Source organism: Perca fluviatilis, chromosome 7 (genome assembly GCF_010015445.1).
Source record: "Perca fluviatilis chromosome 7, GENO_Pfluv_1.0, whole genome shotgun sequence".
Classification (NCBI taxonomy): domain Eukaryota; kingdom Metazoa; phylum Chordata; class Actinopteri; order Perciformes; family Percidae; genus Perca; species Perca fluviatilis.
In genome coordinates this window covers 22,296,524-22,312,526 of record NC_053118.1, presented here as the reverse complement: position 1 = coordinate 22,312,526, position 16,003 = coordinate 22,296,524, and the positions used below count along the sequence as shown (strand labels likewise).

At 44.5% G+C, this 16,003-nt stretch overlaps 1 protein-coding gene across 6 annotated transcripts; it reads right to left on the bottom strand.

The window, feature by feature from the left end:
- Positions 1-6: 6 nt before the first annotated feature.
- rusc1 (RUN and SH3 domain containing 1) lies at positions 7-15,679 on the bottom strand. Of its 6 annotated transcripts, XM_039805334.1 has the most exons (13): positions 15,558-15,679; positions 10,537-13,904; positions 7,473-8,312; positions 6,306-6,389; positions 5,867-5,943; positions 5,641-5,658; positions 5,211-5,385; positions 4,776-4,881; positions 4,574-4,620; positions 3,999-4,498; positions 3,683-3,921; positions 3,285-3,452; positions 7-2,605 (listed from the first exon to the last, which is right to left on the bottom strand). In XM_039805334.1, the coding sequence occupies exons 2-13, from the start codon at positions 13,775-13,777 to the stop codon at positions 2,440-2,442; spliced, it is 5,661 nt and encodes a 1,886-aa protein (XP_039661268.1). In that variant the 5' UTR covers positions 13,778-13,904; positions 15,558-15,679; the 3' UTR covers positions 7-2,439. The 6 variants fall into 6 exon arrangements, 5 of the variants coding, with proteins under 5 accessions (XP_039661268.1, XP_039661269.1, XP_039661270.1 ...); XM_039805335.1 differs by lacking the exon at positions 5,641-5,658; XM_039805336.1 differs by lacking the exon at positions 7,473-8,312.
- Positions 15,680-16,003: the final 324 nt, after the last annotated feature.

Sequence of the window (16,003 nt, the reverse complement as noted above, 5' to 3'; positions counted from 1 at the left end):
CCCATGTTTGGTTTATACTGATCATTTTATTTGGTGTATTTACAAACAAGCACATGCAGGAGGTGGGCAGTGACTGACACTAGAGGGGCACTGAACTATATTCAATAGTAGGACACAGGGATGTCTACAGGCTACATGACACCAGAGAGAGAAAGAGGAGAGGGAGGTACAGATCTCATTGGTACAGTTACACACATACATAAGTGAAAGTGCAGGATGTGCAGACACACCGATGTGCTCACACTCATCTCTGCTTCCACTGACACATACGCTGCCATGTACACAATCACTCACACACACACACACACACACACCACACACACACACACACACACACACACACACACACAGAACCCAGATAGATAGAGAGACACTAGATGGGTCAGATAGAGCTTTTCCTTTCAGAAACCTCAAGATCAATAAATAGTACACATCCAATAAATTAACAGCTTTCGAACAAATACATTTTGACCAGAATATCACAACTAAATAAACTAAACAAAGTGTCTGATGTTTTATCTTTACCTATACATTATTTCTTGTAAACACTTACAGGTATTATCCATTTGATGGTATTTTATTGTGATCATAAGTTACAAGTTATGAGCACTGGTTCAACTTAATGCTACTGGACAGTTGCCATAGTGAGAACTGAGCTTTCCCTGATTGATAATAGCAATGAAACATTCCTGCTGAATTAAATGGAGGTCCTTTAGTATCGGCCTTTCCTGACCAGTTAAAAATCTGTCTGTTTTAGATTAACTATTTAAGATTTAGTTTTAGACTTCATGTGTCAACATCAAAGCAAAGCAATGACTTTAAAATAAACAAAAAGGCTTTTAGTTGTACATTTAACCATATGCATTGTCACCAATACAGAATCTAGAGAATAACTAATAACTATACAACACAAAGCGATGGGATTTCAACACTAGAATCAACATGTCACTTCCACCACTACCACTTCTACTACCACTATCATTAATATCAATGATTATGATGAGCAAACATGGCGGGAAGGGTTAAGATAAATACAAAAGCTGAGGTATGTGGTGAAGACCAGCTACCAAACTCACAGACTTTACAGTAGCTTTTATGAATGACATACATCTGGGGTTTTCTCACTGCATTATGTTTAAGGTCAGATAGTGTTGAACAAGAGCTGAGGATAGTTTTGTGAGGCGTTTACTCTGACACATGTTGCCCTGTGAGGTTTTGGACAAGTTGAGAGATAAGCTACAGATTGCTGTTGTCCAATATTATCTTCTATAGCTGTGTGAGATGTGGATAGATAGATATTTTCTGGCATTCATTCAAAGCATTCATGGCACATTACAATGCATACAGTGTTTAAGGTATGAAGCTAAATCTAATATTTCTATGAATATGTTGTCAAGACAAAAGCAATACATGAAGCACACAAGGGAAGATACTGGATTCCATACTTTAAAAAAACACATATCTTTTTTTTGTTGCATGTATGACAACCACTTAATGCATGTGAAAGGTTGCAGATGTAAAGAATTTTGAATCATCCACTTCCCCAATGTGACCACAGTAGCTGCTTATGTTTTACTATCTGCTTTCTCTTGTTCTATCTTTCTATCTATCTTGGTAATATCAATCTCAATTTATATACCTATATATATATATATATATATATATATATATATATAATTTTTTATGTATATTTATACAGTCAATTATAGTAGCAGAAACATGTCAAACACACATGAACCAGGCAGAGGCGAGAGATCAATAGAGATGAAAGGTCAATAGAACACGGATCTACACAGCTACAATTCACTACATTACTACGCAGTATGCAACAGGAGCTACGGCCCACTACTCTCACATGCTTTCTCCACTCGACAACCTGCGAGCCGCGACTATCTACGGCTGACGGCTAGAGATATCAATGTGGCTACTACCAGGTTGTCGACTGTCGCCTCCTCAAGACGGAACAGCCGCTGATCTGAAAGCTCTTGGCTAATTGCACAGAATTTCCCCTGTGATCATTTTCAGATCAGTGGCTGACAAGGAAGGCAGAAATTGAGAAAAGGACACTTTAAAGGGATACTTCACTACAAGATCAAAGGTCTTCCAGTATGAAATGTTCTAAATTTGACATGAGTCATCATTTCACACCATCTGCTGCATTCCTGCTGCTAACATCCATTAGTTTAATGCTACCAAACTGGATGGGGAAAAAAACTCCCATATGTTCATAAAGGGAGAGGGCTGCAGACTGCTCCTGATGCACGTAAAGCAGAACAGATGGTGTTATGCGCTCAACTCAAACTCAAACCGAGCAAGCGTGAAATATCCCTTTCAGAGTAGTGGAGCCACACCATAACCTCTCAACACTCGCCTAAAATATATATCTTTTTTATTTTATTTAGTTTATATTGATTGAGTGCAGCAGTTATGGTGCCAAAGTCACATGATGAGGGAGGTGTAGCCAATAGGTACCAGCCCCTCCTTGTCTCCCTGACGACAGCGAATCCAGTCCTGATCGACTCCTCCTAACACCACCAGTTCCTCCCCTTTGCAGAAGCTGAGCTCCGAACCGGTTCCAGAGTGGTCACACAGCGTTCGTATTGACCTGAGGACAGACAGCAGAGATCTTCTCAGCCAAAATGGTCTACACATACACCCACCAACCACAAACAATAACGTCATCCTCAACATACGATGTAGCCGAATCCTGGATGAGTCACAATGCAGGATTGCTTGTGAGTCATCAATTATATTCTTTCAAAAGGCAAAAAAGATAGCGGGAGCATTTCTGGTGTCTGCTACACCCACTGGTGAAGTGAAGTCACTTTAAAAAGGAAAAATGCGCCACAACTTGCCCTGAGGAAGGCAAGGTGGTTGCATAAGCTAATATTTAAGTGTTTTTTTTAATGCCATACCCTAGCCATTAAATTATAGTCTCTATAGTTTGACATTTTCACACTAAAATATTGCTTTCCCATCAGGCCAATCAATGTTTTCTAAATGCCAGGCCAAAAATGTGATATTACTCTAAATGTATTTAAATTACAGTGAAAATTTGTTATATCAATACAGACATGAGGATGCGATCTCCCAAATCCATGAATGAATTGGTGAGTTAAACCCAAACTCTATGGACATATCAAGGATGACATATTTTTAAAGCTTGTAAAAAAAAAAAGAAAAACTGTTAGATAACGATACACAGATTTATCTATCAATCTCAGCCAACACAACGCATAAATCCACCCTCCATAAACATCACGGTCACTTTATGTCTGTTTTACCTGAGTGGTCTGGGTTTGTCCTTCATCTCCAGTGTGTCAACCTCTTTCTGTGTTCCTGGCTCACTTTCTTTCTGGGGCTCCGGGGCCCTCCTTATAATCGGGGTGGAGTTGCTGCTCACCATTCGGGTCAGTGCAGTGACACCAGGAGCCAGCCACTGAGAGGGACGCCTGCAGAGACCCACAAAAGGGGGACGAGAGGAGTGAGTAGACGGAGAGAGATTGTGGGGCAGGAGGGCAGAGAGGAAACACAGAAAGTTACCATTCATTCAGAAAACAATTTCAAGTACAACAGTGACTTTAGAGTTTGTTAAAGTCACTACAGTGGTTGAACTCACTAAATCATTACTTTCTCTCCAGCTTAAGATATATTCACTTATGTGTTCAATTCATTGTCTAACCTGGTTGGTGGTGTGTGACCTGGTGGGCTGTTGAGGTTTTTAGAGGCCCCAAAGAGCCGCAGCCCCAGACCCCAGGGAACCTGAGCACCCCAGCTGACCGGAGTGAAGTCACTCCCTGCTTGGGCCCGGAGGTCCGGCAGATCTGTCTTCATCTCCTCCTTTTTCAGGCTCAGCTCAGACAGGTTTTGGCTCAGTCTGCCTCCCCAGCGCATCACAGCCCCCCATCCCTGTTGGATCACCTGTGATTCAAACAAACGTCAGCCCTGCAGGATCACACGAAACATATTTGACTGAGCAGCCACACAAAAGTCAGTACCTGTCCTGCCTGCAGTGCGAGGCTGTCCTCCTCAACATTAGGAAGAGGTAAGTCTCCAATTTCCTTCTCTTGCACCCACAACAGCTGAGGACTTGTCTGCCCGATAGTGACCGAAGCCGTTATAGGTTCAGTACTGCTATGTGTTGACTCCCCTGGTCCTCCATTCTTTGGATGACTCAATGGTGACGATATTTTGGTTGCCTGATGTTCTGGGCTTCCAAAGTCTACTTCTGAGAGGCTTTCAATATATCTGCAGTCTGTGGTTTTGGATTGGGAGCCCTCTGTTGAAAACTGGAATCCAGCATCCTGACAAGGTGGGCTGGGGATCTCTGGACTGGGACTGTCCGACTCTAAATGGTGGTGCTGGAAGAGCAGGTCAAGGTTGAAGGTCAGCAGGCCGAGAGGCTGCAACACGAGGAGCAGCTCCTCGAACAGAGGCTGGCAGGCGCTCAGCGACAGACGCATGAAGGAGGTGGGGTGGTAATATGTCTCCAGCACATCTGAGAGGAAGAGAGATCACTATTAGGCACATGCATGCCCACAACAACAAGATAGGAGTAATGAGGGAAACTTACCACTGCAAGACTGAAGGTGAGACAGCCAGACATCAAGAAGCTTGGTACTAGAAGAAAAAAAAAAAACAGAGAGAAGAGGACAACTGAGGATACAAAGAGGACATGTGCAGGGAAATCAAAGAATACATTATATTTAACTACTGATTTGAGCACTTTTCATGCTACCAGTGGAGACCAGAGAGGATTAGCAGCCAGTACTCACTTCAGTAGGCCAAGGAGGAATGCGTTGAACCTGTGTTTGCTCTGCCTGAGCTGAGGCAGCTCTCCAACACGAACTTGTAGGTGGAACAATGCTTGAGTTTTAGGACCTTGAAAAGTGGGTTGAGAGGAAGAGGAGAACAAAGAGAGGGGGAGGGAGAAAGAGAGAGATAAACAGAGAAACTTACAGAGGTGAGCGAAAAAATTGCAGTGAAACTTGGCACTCATCGGCCAATCGATATCTGCATCCTGTTGTTCACTTAATTCAGTACTTTAGACACTAAAATCAAAAAGTATTGACTAATGTGTGTGGGAAGATGAGAGGCAGACAAAGTCCAGGGCTTATCATTATCAACCAGGAAAAAAACAATACACAACTAATATGAAATCCTTAATATCCAAATCTATAAATGCTCATTTTCAAGTCTTGATGTGCTACCTGGCCTGGTTGAGGCCTGAACCAGACCCCAGGCAGAATTTGGCCTCCTGCCTGCAATCAGGTCACTCTGGTGAGGTTTCAAGCCATCGGTCAGCAAGCTGTGCAGGGCAGGGCAGAGACACTGTAGCACCAGACGGCCCAGAGATGGATTTATAGTGCTGTCTCCTGATAAGGCCTGAGGACGGGAGAGGAGAGGGAAGGGTGAGGAAGAAGATGTGCAGTGATAGGGAGAGACAAGGGCATATAACAGGAAGAATGACTCAAGAGAGAGGGAAGAAAGGAAAATGGGACACATAAATGGAGGTTAGAGAGAAACAGGAGACGATGAGGGTCGATATGATGGGATGAGACATGATTTGGGGGGTTGGAGTTAGTTTACAAAGACGTTTTTAAGACTACAAGATTGGGTTATCCAAAGATATTCTAGTACCTTGTTAACTGAGAGAAACTGAGGAGAGACGGAACAAAATATGTAGAGTCAGAACAAGAAGGAAGGGAGGGAAAGCAATTTCAAAGATAAACAATAAATTCAAAACAAAATTACATATTGTTTCATTATCAAGAGTGATGTGAGAACCCTTTTTGATAGTGAAACAAAAAAGGCAACTTGTGTTATTTAAAATCACACCGGTGATGTAAATTCAGCATTGACTGACCTTCTGTACTACAGTCCGAGAAGAGCTGAACTGGGCCAAGATGGCTTCCACTGCCACACTGACCGCACTGACCAGAGCTTGAGGGAAGAACAAGTGTCTACAGTTAAATTGTAAGAGCTATAGACATCAGCAGCAAATATACACAGCCGGAAGAGTTGAGAACACACACACACACACACACACACACACACACACACACACACACACACACACACACACACACACACACACACACACACACACACACACACACACACACACACACACACACACACACACACACACACACACACACACACACACACACACACACACACACACACACACACAAACACACACACACACACACACACACACACACACACACACACACACACACACACACACACACACACACACCCTTTTGTTTCTTGCAGGCACAGAGAGGACAGGCCCATACCTCTCATTGGATGCTTCACATCTTCGCCCATCCAGGATGTCTCGGTCCTCTGTACAGAGCCAGCGAAAGAGACACTGCGAACAGCTGACAGCGACAGCACAAGAGCAATTACTTACTATAATTTGTATAAGAAAATACAAATTCAACAGAAGCTAAATGAATCACCACAGACAGACTTTCAAACTAAAATATTAGTGGCATTAGAAGGAATAAGTCGGAAATGAGAAGCATTGGACTAGGCAGATAGAAGCAGATGGTGCGACTTGTGAGGACATCCTGTAAATATTGGTTTACTGCGCTGAGCTTTCAACTGGATCTGTGAAGACAACTGTCTGTCTGCATCAGGAATAAACAGGATCCCATGCATTAATCTTGACTCACACTCAAACACACTCATACATACGTCATATAAGCATACATAGGAGAAACTGCAGAGCTGACATCAGTCAGGTCAGATACAATTACACACATGTGCAAAGGGAAGGTGTTGTGTACAGTGTGATGTTCATATAAAACGATTTATATAAACCAGTTATATAAATACAGACATTCATATTATGAACAGGATGCAGTGGACCTTAATTACTTTAAAATTGCCCTAAATGTACACACACACACACACACAAATGTAAAAAGGGTTAACTAAAAATTAAAATAATTTACATTTTACAACATCTACAACAAGCTACTTGGGTTGTGCCTGGCATGAAATGCATGTGTCCATTTCAACACACCGTGCAAAAACTAAAACATGGAGACCGTCCAGATAAGACCGACACAAAGACAGACAGACAGACAGACAGAGGAAGACAAAGAGAAAGAGAGTGATTAGAGTGACTCGAGACACCGTCTGACAGGAACAGCTGTCACCTCTCTGAAGGCCCTTTGCACATTTGAAAGGACAGTGTAGATAAGATGTATCAGATGACCTGCAGGGAGCAGCCAGCTGATACATTAAACAGCTACAGTTACACAGTTCTTTCAAATCTGCAAATCCCGCCGGGTCGAAAAAGTGACAAAAGTGTGAGGGCCACTATATCCAGGGCAGAGAACAAAGACAGAAACAGAGAGTAAGAACGAAAGACAGACAGACGTGCATGCAAGCAAGATGTCAGACAAAAAGAGAGAGTGTAAGATGTAGGAAGAGAGAAGAGAGAGAAATCTTACTCGCCACGCTTGACTGCGGTGGAGCCTGGTAGAGTTTTGGGGGTAAGGGGGGTGCCCTGGGCGGTATAGGAGGGTAGAGGTTTGGATAGTAGAGGGGAGCAGCGAGGGCAGGCAAGGTGTGAGAGCGGGGGAAAAGCGGGGAGCTGAGGCCGAAGCCTGCTGTGCCTGGAGGGGGCACTCCGGAGCGCTGGGGAGGGGAGAGGGCTCCGATAGGGGAGAGACGAGGAGGGGCACCCTTGTGCAGAGGGCAGTTTTTAGGGTGGTACAGGTAATATGTGGGGAGAGGAGGAAGCTCTTTGGATGCTCTTTTGTTGCTGTTGTTGTCTGTGTGTGAGTGTGTGCGCTTTTCTGAATACAGCGAATCCATAGCACTGATACTGCTTGAATACGTCATCATGACATCAATGTTCTTATATGGGGTGGTGCAACCTGGAGCCTCTGTGGTGCCACAAACAGGTGTGTCTGACTTTATGTGCGTGTCTGAGTCACTGTAATATAGAGAGTCAAAATTACAAATAGAGTCAGATGCAAAGTCCTTGTGTGTGTTAAGGATATTCCCATAATCACAAGGAGAGTCTACACCAAAATCATCCAGGGATTCATTGTTAAAGCCCGAGTTTATATTAGTGCTTGAATCATCTCTGTGGATACAAGCTGAGCTGGCAGCAGGGGCCCACTGTGTGTTACAGTGTTTGTCTGTGGCCTCCCTGCCTGCATGGCGGTTGGGTCTGGGATCTGCAAAGGGCAGGGAGTTACAGTAGCCTGGGCGATAGGAAGGGAGGGCAGTGTGGAGGAAGTAGGGTTGGGAGGACTGGGCGAGGGACAGTGGGGGGGAGGAAACTGCTTATTGGAAAGGGTAAAAAGGCCATAAATTGTAAGGTGCAGGAGTCAGGATGGCGAGGGCAGGCGCACAAGCAAAGCGATATGAGGGAGCAAAGCGGAGCCATGGACAAACAATGGAAACAACAGAATGGGATGTATAGGCGAGAAAAACAAGGAAGAATAAAGTAAAAAAAAAAAATAAAAATGTGGAAGAAAAATGGGAAGGAGAGAGAGTTGCAGAAAATGTTAGTGTCTGTTGAGAGAAAAATGCATTCATGAGTGTATTCCAGCAGAAATCGTCATCATGTAACATCATGCAATAATGCAGTATTTAAACAAGTTAAACAGTTGACTGACAGTTACACGTTGACAGTGTATGAGAGTCAATGGAGTTGAATTAGGAAGAGCAATAAGAACAGTCTTTCATTTAGGAGGGTTTGGCACAACAGGAAATGATACAGTGGCCATAAAAGAATAACTGTTGAGCAGTCTTACAGCTGCACAGTAGAAATACTCAGTCTGTCAATCAGCCGCTCATTCACCAATGACACCATAATTAAAATGCCACCATCAATCGCAAAGATTCCTCATATTTCAATGTGGGTTTTCTTTACGGCATCTGGTTTCAGTTTCATTTTACACTAACACATTGAGAGTGATGAATATTAAGTATAATACAGCACAGTGTTTTTAACATTACTGCAGTGCATGCCATCATCACCTCTGGATCACCTTCTCTCTCTCTCTCTCTCTCTCTCTCTCTCTCTCTCTCTCTCTCTCTCTCTCTCTCTCTCTCTCCCTTTGTTTTCTACCTCTCTCAAGCTTCTTTCCACCACCACCCCTCCCCTCTCCAGCAGTACAGCATACAGTGTAATGCTGAGTCAGTCAACAGATAGCAGAGTTCTGTCCGTTACTGCTCAATCACCATGTCTGTCTCTGTGAACATTTAGTGGCAACAACAATTTTCATTACACTCAATTACCTGTGGCAGACTGCTAGGCTATGGGCTACAAAATGAGCTAGAAAGCAACCATACCTTTGTTAGACTTGAGCTGGCTTTGAACTAACACATGATACTTCCTATTTTTCTGACACTAGCTCTCAGCCATTGGTCCATGTAGTAAGATCCACCCCTTGGGCTCTTAAAGGTGTACACACCTATTTCTGGCTTGTTGCAGTGGTTTCGGGGGAAACTCATGCAGCATACAATTCATTAATGTAGCTAATTTTATATTTAGAAAGCAAATTATTAAAATTATTAAATAATGCCATAGTAATTATACAATTAGAGAACTAGTTTTACTATTGGTGGATAATATGATGAATTGAAATTAAACTTACACCCTACTGACTAATCCTGTGCCTATGTAGCCTACTGCAGCACTGTATGAGCTAAGTAACTTGATCTTAGCTATCTGTGCCACTCTAGGGAGCAAGGATAAGGAGCGAAGATAGCAAGAGACAGAAAGAGAAAAACATAAACATCCCAAGATTGGATTTAAAACCAGTAAAGAGGCAAAGAAAGAGGAACAGAAAAATATTTTAGGTAACACAGATGGAAAGAAAAGAGAAGTTAAAGGTAGAAAGAAGGAAGAGAATGGTGGTGAGCTCAATGGACACTCCATTATGCCCCTCTTGGCCAAAAGAGTGGATGAATAATTGAATAAGGCAGTGATGACATCACATTTTGATAACTGGTGCAGGAAAGACTGGCTGGAAAGTTTCCAACTTCCTCTTTCTCCTCATATTACCTTCACTCCCCTCACTGTCTTTATCCCTCCATCTCACAGTGTTGCTTGTGCTCCCTCTGCAGCTTCCACTGTCTTCCTCGCTTCCCCCAGTCTGCAATCACCCTCTGTCTATCCCTTGTCATCATTTAGCCATCATATCACGCATCATGGCTTTCTGTGACTCATGCTAGCCCTCCATCTCTTCACTCTCGTTCCATATATCATTTCCACAAATGAGTCAACCCTTGGTTTTCTGCTTCTTTTTCTATTGTACTGTCAAATTATTTGTGCAACGCTGAGTAAGTGAACAAGCCGTCTGTTCATCTTTTTATCTCCTCTCCATCATTTGCCCATCCCAGATTTTTCATGTCAGTCTAATTACACTGGGTTACTTTGATGTGTTTATTTTTTTCCGACTGACACACAAAACACACAGCCTAAATTCCCCTATGTCATTAAATTCAGCAGCGTCCTTTATTATCGTGAGCAGCATCATGATAATTCATACTCACCTGTGGTTCTTGATTCGAACGTCCTTTCTCCATCGGCTCGTCCTCTCTCCTCCACCTCCACCTCCACCTCCACCTTCTCTTCTTCTTTCCCTTCCTTTTCCTCTTTCTTAACTTCTTCACCCTCCCACTCTCTGCCCATGGTCCACAAGCTGCTGTCGCTGAGAGAGCAGCCAATCTTCTGGGATGGGCACAGCTCCGGCTGTCTACCCTCCTCGTCAGCTCTCTGGAGCATTTCCTTCAGAGCTGCCATTGAGGTGAGGGCTGGTGGCGGCTGCATGAAGAAGGCCTGAGCCTGAGAGGTGTACTCCCATTGGTTGCCGTCGCCGCCTGCCATCTCCCTTCTCCACCTCAGGTTGTACAGTATATCTGCATCTGGAGTAATAACTGTTGGGTCAGGGTCTGGATCAGTGATCACCTTTGTTGTGGGGAAGGTGCTCTTGTTGCGGTAACGCATCTCTTTAAAAGTCGTGACCTTTGGAGCTGACCCCGGAGATGACCTAGACGAACTGACCTTCTTTTGAGTTTCCACGTGAGATCTTCTCATTGCCAGGGGTGGAAGCTGTGGTGGGGCTTCACATTCAGGTGTGAATGCTATGAGCCAATCAAATCGCTCAGGCTGTGCAGAGTTAGCCAGGAGAGTGCTGACTTTGTGGGGTGGCACAGATGGGGGGATTGGGGGTAAGGGGCGAGGAGGAGGAGGAGGGGGAGGTGAATCCGGTACCTCGGCAGGATAGCGGAAAGACTCAAAGCTCATATTCTTTGCTTTAGTTTCATGTGTATCGCTACAACCAGTGGTGTAGTAAGGATCAGAGGTCAGACCGCTGTTCCTTTTCTTTCTTCTTGCCATCTCAGTGAATGAGGTGGTTCTTTGTGTGTTCTTTTTGCATTCTTCAGCTATATCTGCTCTTCGATCTCCATCCAGCTTGCTTCTGCTGCTCCATCCTTCACAGGATGTCAACTCTGACTCACATTCCTTCTCCTCGGCTGTCTCTTTTAGTCTGAACTCCTGTAGCTCCCCAGACCTGGACGAGATAACATAATCTCCATCTCCCTCATCCTCTAACCCTCCAACGCAATCACCAAGCTCTGGGCTGAGCTTGAGGAGCTCAGCTTGGGTCAATCCAGCAAGCATCAATAGTTTCCTAATCTCTACATCCAGTGCATGGAAGGAGGGTGGAGGAGGCAGTGCAGGTGGCATGGCAGGGGGAGATGAGGAGGAGACTGAGATAACTGGCGGAGGAGGCAGAGGTGGGGGGCGTGTGGTAGGAGGAGGAAGGGAAAGGGGGGTCTTTTCCTGTTCGGCTTGAAGAGCAGCGAGCCGCTGCGCCTCCTTCCTGGCAAGGTGACGCTTCCGAGGGGGAGGGATGGGAGGAGTTGGGGTGGGAATAGATGGAGGTGGAGAAGGAGTCGTATAAAGGGTGAGGTAAGGGACCGGTTTAGAGGTGGGGAGAGGAGGAATGGAGGGTGGAGATGGAAGTAGGGGTTTCTCACACCTAAAAGTGGTGAAAGTGGGGGATGAGGAGTTAGGGGAGAAAGTAGACAACGTAGGAGACGTGGAGACAGCCATGGAGGTGGTCTCCCTGCTGATATTGATGTATGTGTGGAGGTCAGAGCTCACACTGGCATGACGGGCTGGAGGTTTTGGGGGTCTAGGTGGCGGTTCAACAGGAGAAGAGGTGAGGGAATCAGGAGCAAGAGGATCCTCACAGTCTGAGGGAGCAGTGAGGTCAACCCCTGCATCTGAAAACTCCTGAGAGTCTCCCATTGCTCCTCTGCCGCTTTTATACAACTTCCAGGGAATGTCGATGTTGCCCATTTCATCCATGACATCTGAGAGATCCTGCTCTTCCAGCTCTCCAAGATCAAATCCCTTCTCATGGAGTCTGGCGATGTAGGACAGTTTGACTTCCCTGTTTACCTTCTCCAAGCGATCCAGGTGATCTAGCCGATCCCTCAGAACATCCCAGTGTTGTTCCTCCTCCAGATCCCAACGAGCCACTTGGATCACCTGGCTGAAGCGCTCCATTTTCCCAAACTCCCCTACTGATTCTAGAAAGTCAAGCAAACCTAGTTTGGTGACCTCAGAATCACCTTTGACTCCTAGGTAGTCAGGAGAAGGGGAGTCCAGGGCAGAGGGGTAGCCCTCATCAGGGGAGCAAGGGGGGTTTGGGGAATGTGATGTCAAGACGAAGGGATTGCAGTTAAGAGGAAGGGATGGGGGTGAACGCGCAGGAGGCTGGCATTCAGGGGCTTGTGGGAGCGAGCACTCTTCGGGGGACAGAGCGACGGACAAATTATCTTGGTCGTGGGAAGAGCAGATGGAGGTGGATTGATCTGCACAGTCAGACTCCAGATCAGAGCAGGAGCTGATGGAAGTGGAGGACGAGGAGGTAGAGGAGGAAAGCGAGAACTCCAGGAGGGAGGGGGGACAGTCACAGCACGAGGGGACCAGGGTGTCATCATCATCATCATCATCATCGTCGTCATCATTATCAGCCTCATCTTCATCGTCGTCAATATCAATATCCCCACTGCTCTCTTCCTCGTCGTCTTCTTCCTCTACTTTTACATTTTTCTTGTTGTCCAGATCAGTGCTTGCGTCTGCATTCTTGCCTTCATTTTCCAGACAGGCAGCAGGGTGGGCGGAGGCCTCCAGCTGGGCCTGTGCTTGGGAGGGAGGCTGAGGCTGCTCCTTGGCCCCCTTCCCATCCTGCCTTTGGGGCAACGGGGCCAGAGGAGGAGGTAGCTGCAGTTGCTGTCTGATAGAGATGGTGTTGTTGTTGTTGTGGTTATGGTTGAACATACTGTTGTTGTCCTGCGGGGAGCGGCCATCGCAGCACAGACACGGGAGGCTCGGCTCGTTGCAGTTCTGGTCAATAGGAAGAACAGAGGGAAGTGGAGGTGGAGCTGCGGCTGGTGCAATTTTGGTTGCAGCCGATGCACGAGCACTCTTGGGTTTGGGCTTAGCTGATTTGGAGATGGTGGAAACCTGTTTTTGTGAGCCAAACCTGGACTGGCTTACTGGCACTCGAGGCTGCACTCCCACCCTGGTCCTGGTGGGTGCAGGGGGGCCTTTAGTAGCACGGCGTGGGGAGGAGGACCTGGTGATCGTGTTCATGTTTTTATCCTCCCTCTGGAAACCAGGGCCATGAGACTTTGGTCCAGCTACGGTATTGGTCCGTCTGCTAACGTCAAAGCGCCGGGGCTTTGGAGGCTGAGAGGAGCAGCTAGAGGACTGCATTGTGGGAATGGGACTTTTTAGGATACTCTGATATTTCTGTTGCTATAGAAACAAGTGTTGTAAAAGCAGGGCAGATCCAAACTACGACGCACTGTGACGGTCACATCTTGGCTTGACTCCCAACATCCTGTAACATCAAAGGAGACACAGTGAATAACGACTACGGGCAAATATTTTGCTCTGCAAAGACCGTTTTCTCTCCACATGTTTTCATATTTGGCTAAGTCTTTGAAGTTAAACCCATCATCTGGACTATTCTTTAAAACGCAATTGCTTTTGGGCTTTCTGTTTTATAATTATCACAGTCGAAGTCCTGGGAGGACACAGCAGCGATATGAAAACACACACACTGTCTAACACACAGTGCTGTAAAAAAGGCACATTATCAAGCATCACCACTTAAGGAAAAATAATTCAAGCTGAAACAATTAGTCAATTTATAAATTGACAAAATGATTCAGCAACTATGTTGATAATGAGTTAATCATTTAAGTTAAATATTCACTGGTTCCAGCTTCTTAAATGTGAATATTTGCTTGTTTTTGTAGTCTTTTATGATAGTAAGCTGAATATCTTTTGGTTTTGGACTGTTGGTCGGACAAAACAAGACATTTGAAGACATCCCCTTGACTTGGAACTGAGGTCATAATTTTAAACTTTTGTAAACTTTTGTAGACAAAATCGTTAATTGATTAATCAAGAAAATACTCAGCAAATTGCTAGTTGCAACCCTTAAATAATGTTATGTCTTTTGTTGAGCAATACAGGTTTTTTTTGGAAAAATTAAGATGCCTTGAGATTTGTTCAGTTAAACAAAGGCTTTAAAATGTACATAACAGAAGGTTTTCTGCAAGGTGTGTGTCTACCTTGGTTCTTTGGTTTTCAGATGCTATTCACCTATTCAAATTCTAACACGCACTCACACACATATCACATGAACTGATCCCCATGATGATAACTGCCAGCTAATTTATAGCCTAATAACTGCCACTCATCATCTTTATCAGTCATGTTCAGCTTTACTGAGCACTGATATTCATGAGTTTACATTAGTCAAGCTGACTCCATCTGTGCCAGTCCATCCTTACAAGCTGACAAGAAGCAGTAAGATCTAGATCAACAGAAAAAAAAACGTTAAAAAAACACTGCACCTACAGCAATGACTGAACATTTAACTGGAGCATGAAATAATCAGGCAGCAGTTCTGAACAACACTGAGTCTGCCTTTTCAAAGCCAATCTACCGAAGGCTATTGCTCATATATTCCTCCACAGTGCCCTTCACATCACTGAGGAATATAAATCACTCAAGTGCTTGCTTACAGTGGGCCTTCGTCGTAATGGTCATTAAAGCTAACAAAGTTAACAAATAAAACAAAAAAACAGCATATCCTCAGATGTAATTTAAACCGTCCTGTGAACAGTATTTACCCCCTGCATTTATTGATCCCATAGAGCTGATGGAGACAGGGAGGAGGGGGGGTGGGGTACCTCCAACCGCATCGCCCTGATATACAGGCCCATCCGCCCCTATTATAACTCAAATATTACACATAATATTCAGATTCCTGTTAAAACCGATAGTAAATAATACGTTTTACCTACAAGCTACAAGAAATATCACTGTTAATAGCGGAATGTCATGTCTTGATCTACGCAGGCTGCGTGTGGGAATAGGTGGTTTTACCCGACTAGACTCCGTAGGTTAATTTGAAAAAAATATAAAAAAAATATTTATATGCTACATATTTAGAAAGATAATAAATTAGAAATCGACTCACAGTCAGATTTAGGTAAAGATGGATGAAGGTCTCCATCTCGTCGGGCTCTCACATCCCAGTCCGTGTGAAAGTGAATCTCTCTCCGACCGTGACAGCCTCAGCATCTGTCTTCTCGCGAGCATCCAACAAACCATCGCTCCCCCCAACCAACCCAAACCAAACCACACCCCTTACTTGCCTTATCATCACATCCAACTTTAGTCATTTTCAGCTTCACCTTCTTAAAGAAATTAGTTTTGAGAGTAAGAGCCTGATTTCCTTTAATTCCTCTTATATCATCCTAACTAAATTCATTTATGCATACATTAGTCTCTCTTCAAGGATATTAACTAACATACAAACTCTAACATACAAACCTCACAAACCGCCAACTATACTGCCTCTAGCCATGATTATTATACATTGACCGGTCAACTACATTCTTGATAATTTAATCTATATATAGT

Coding starts and splice junctions, on each gene's coding strand:
- rusc1 (XM_039805334.1), bottom strand. CDS start 13,777: ATGCAGTCCTCTAGCTGCTCCTCTCAGCCTCCAAAGCCCCGGCGCTTT. Junction 5,944..6,305: donor TGTGAAGCATCCAATGAGAG/GTATGGGCCTGT, acceptor TCTTCCCTCAAG/CTCTGGTCAGTGCGGTCAGT. Junction 4,621..4,775: donor TTCCTCCTTGGCCTACTGAA/GTGAGTACTGGC, acceptor TTTTTCTTCTAG/TACCAAGCTTCTTGATGTCT.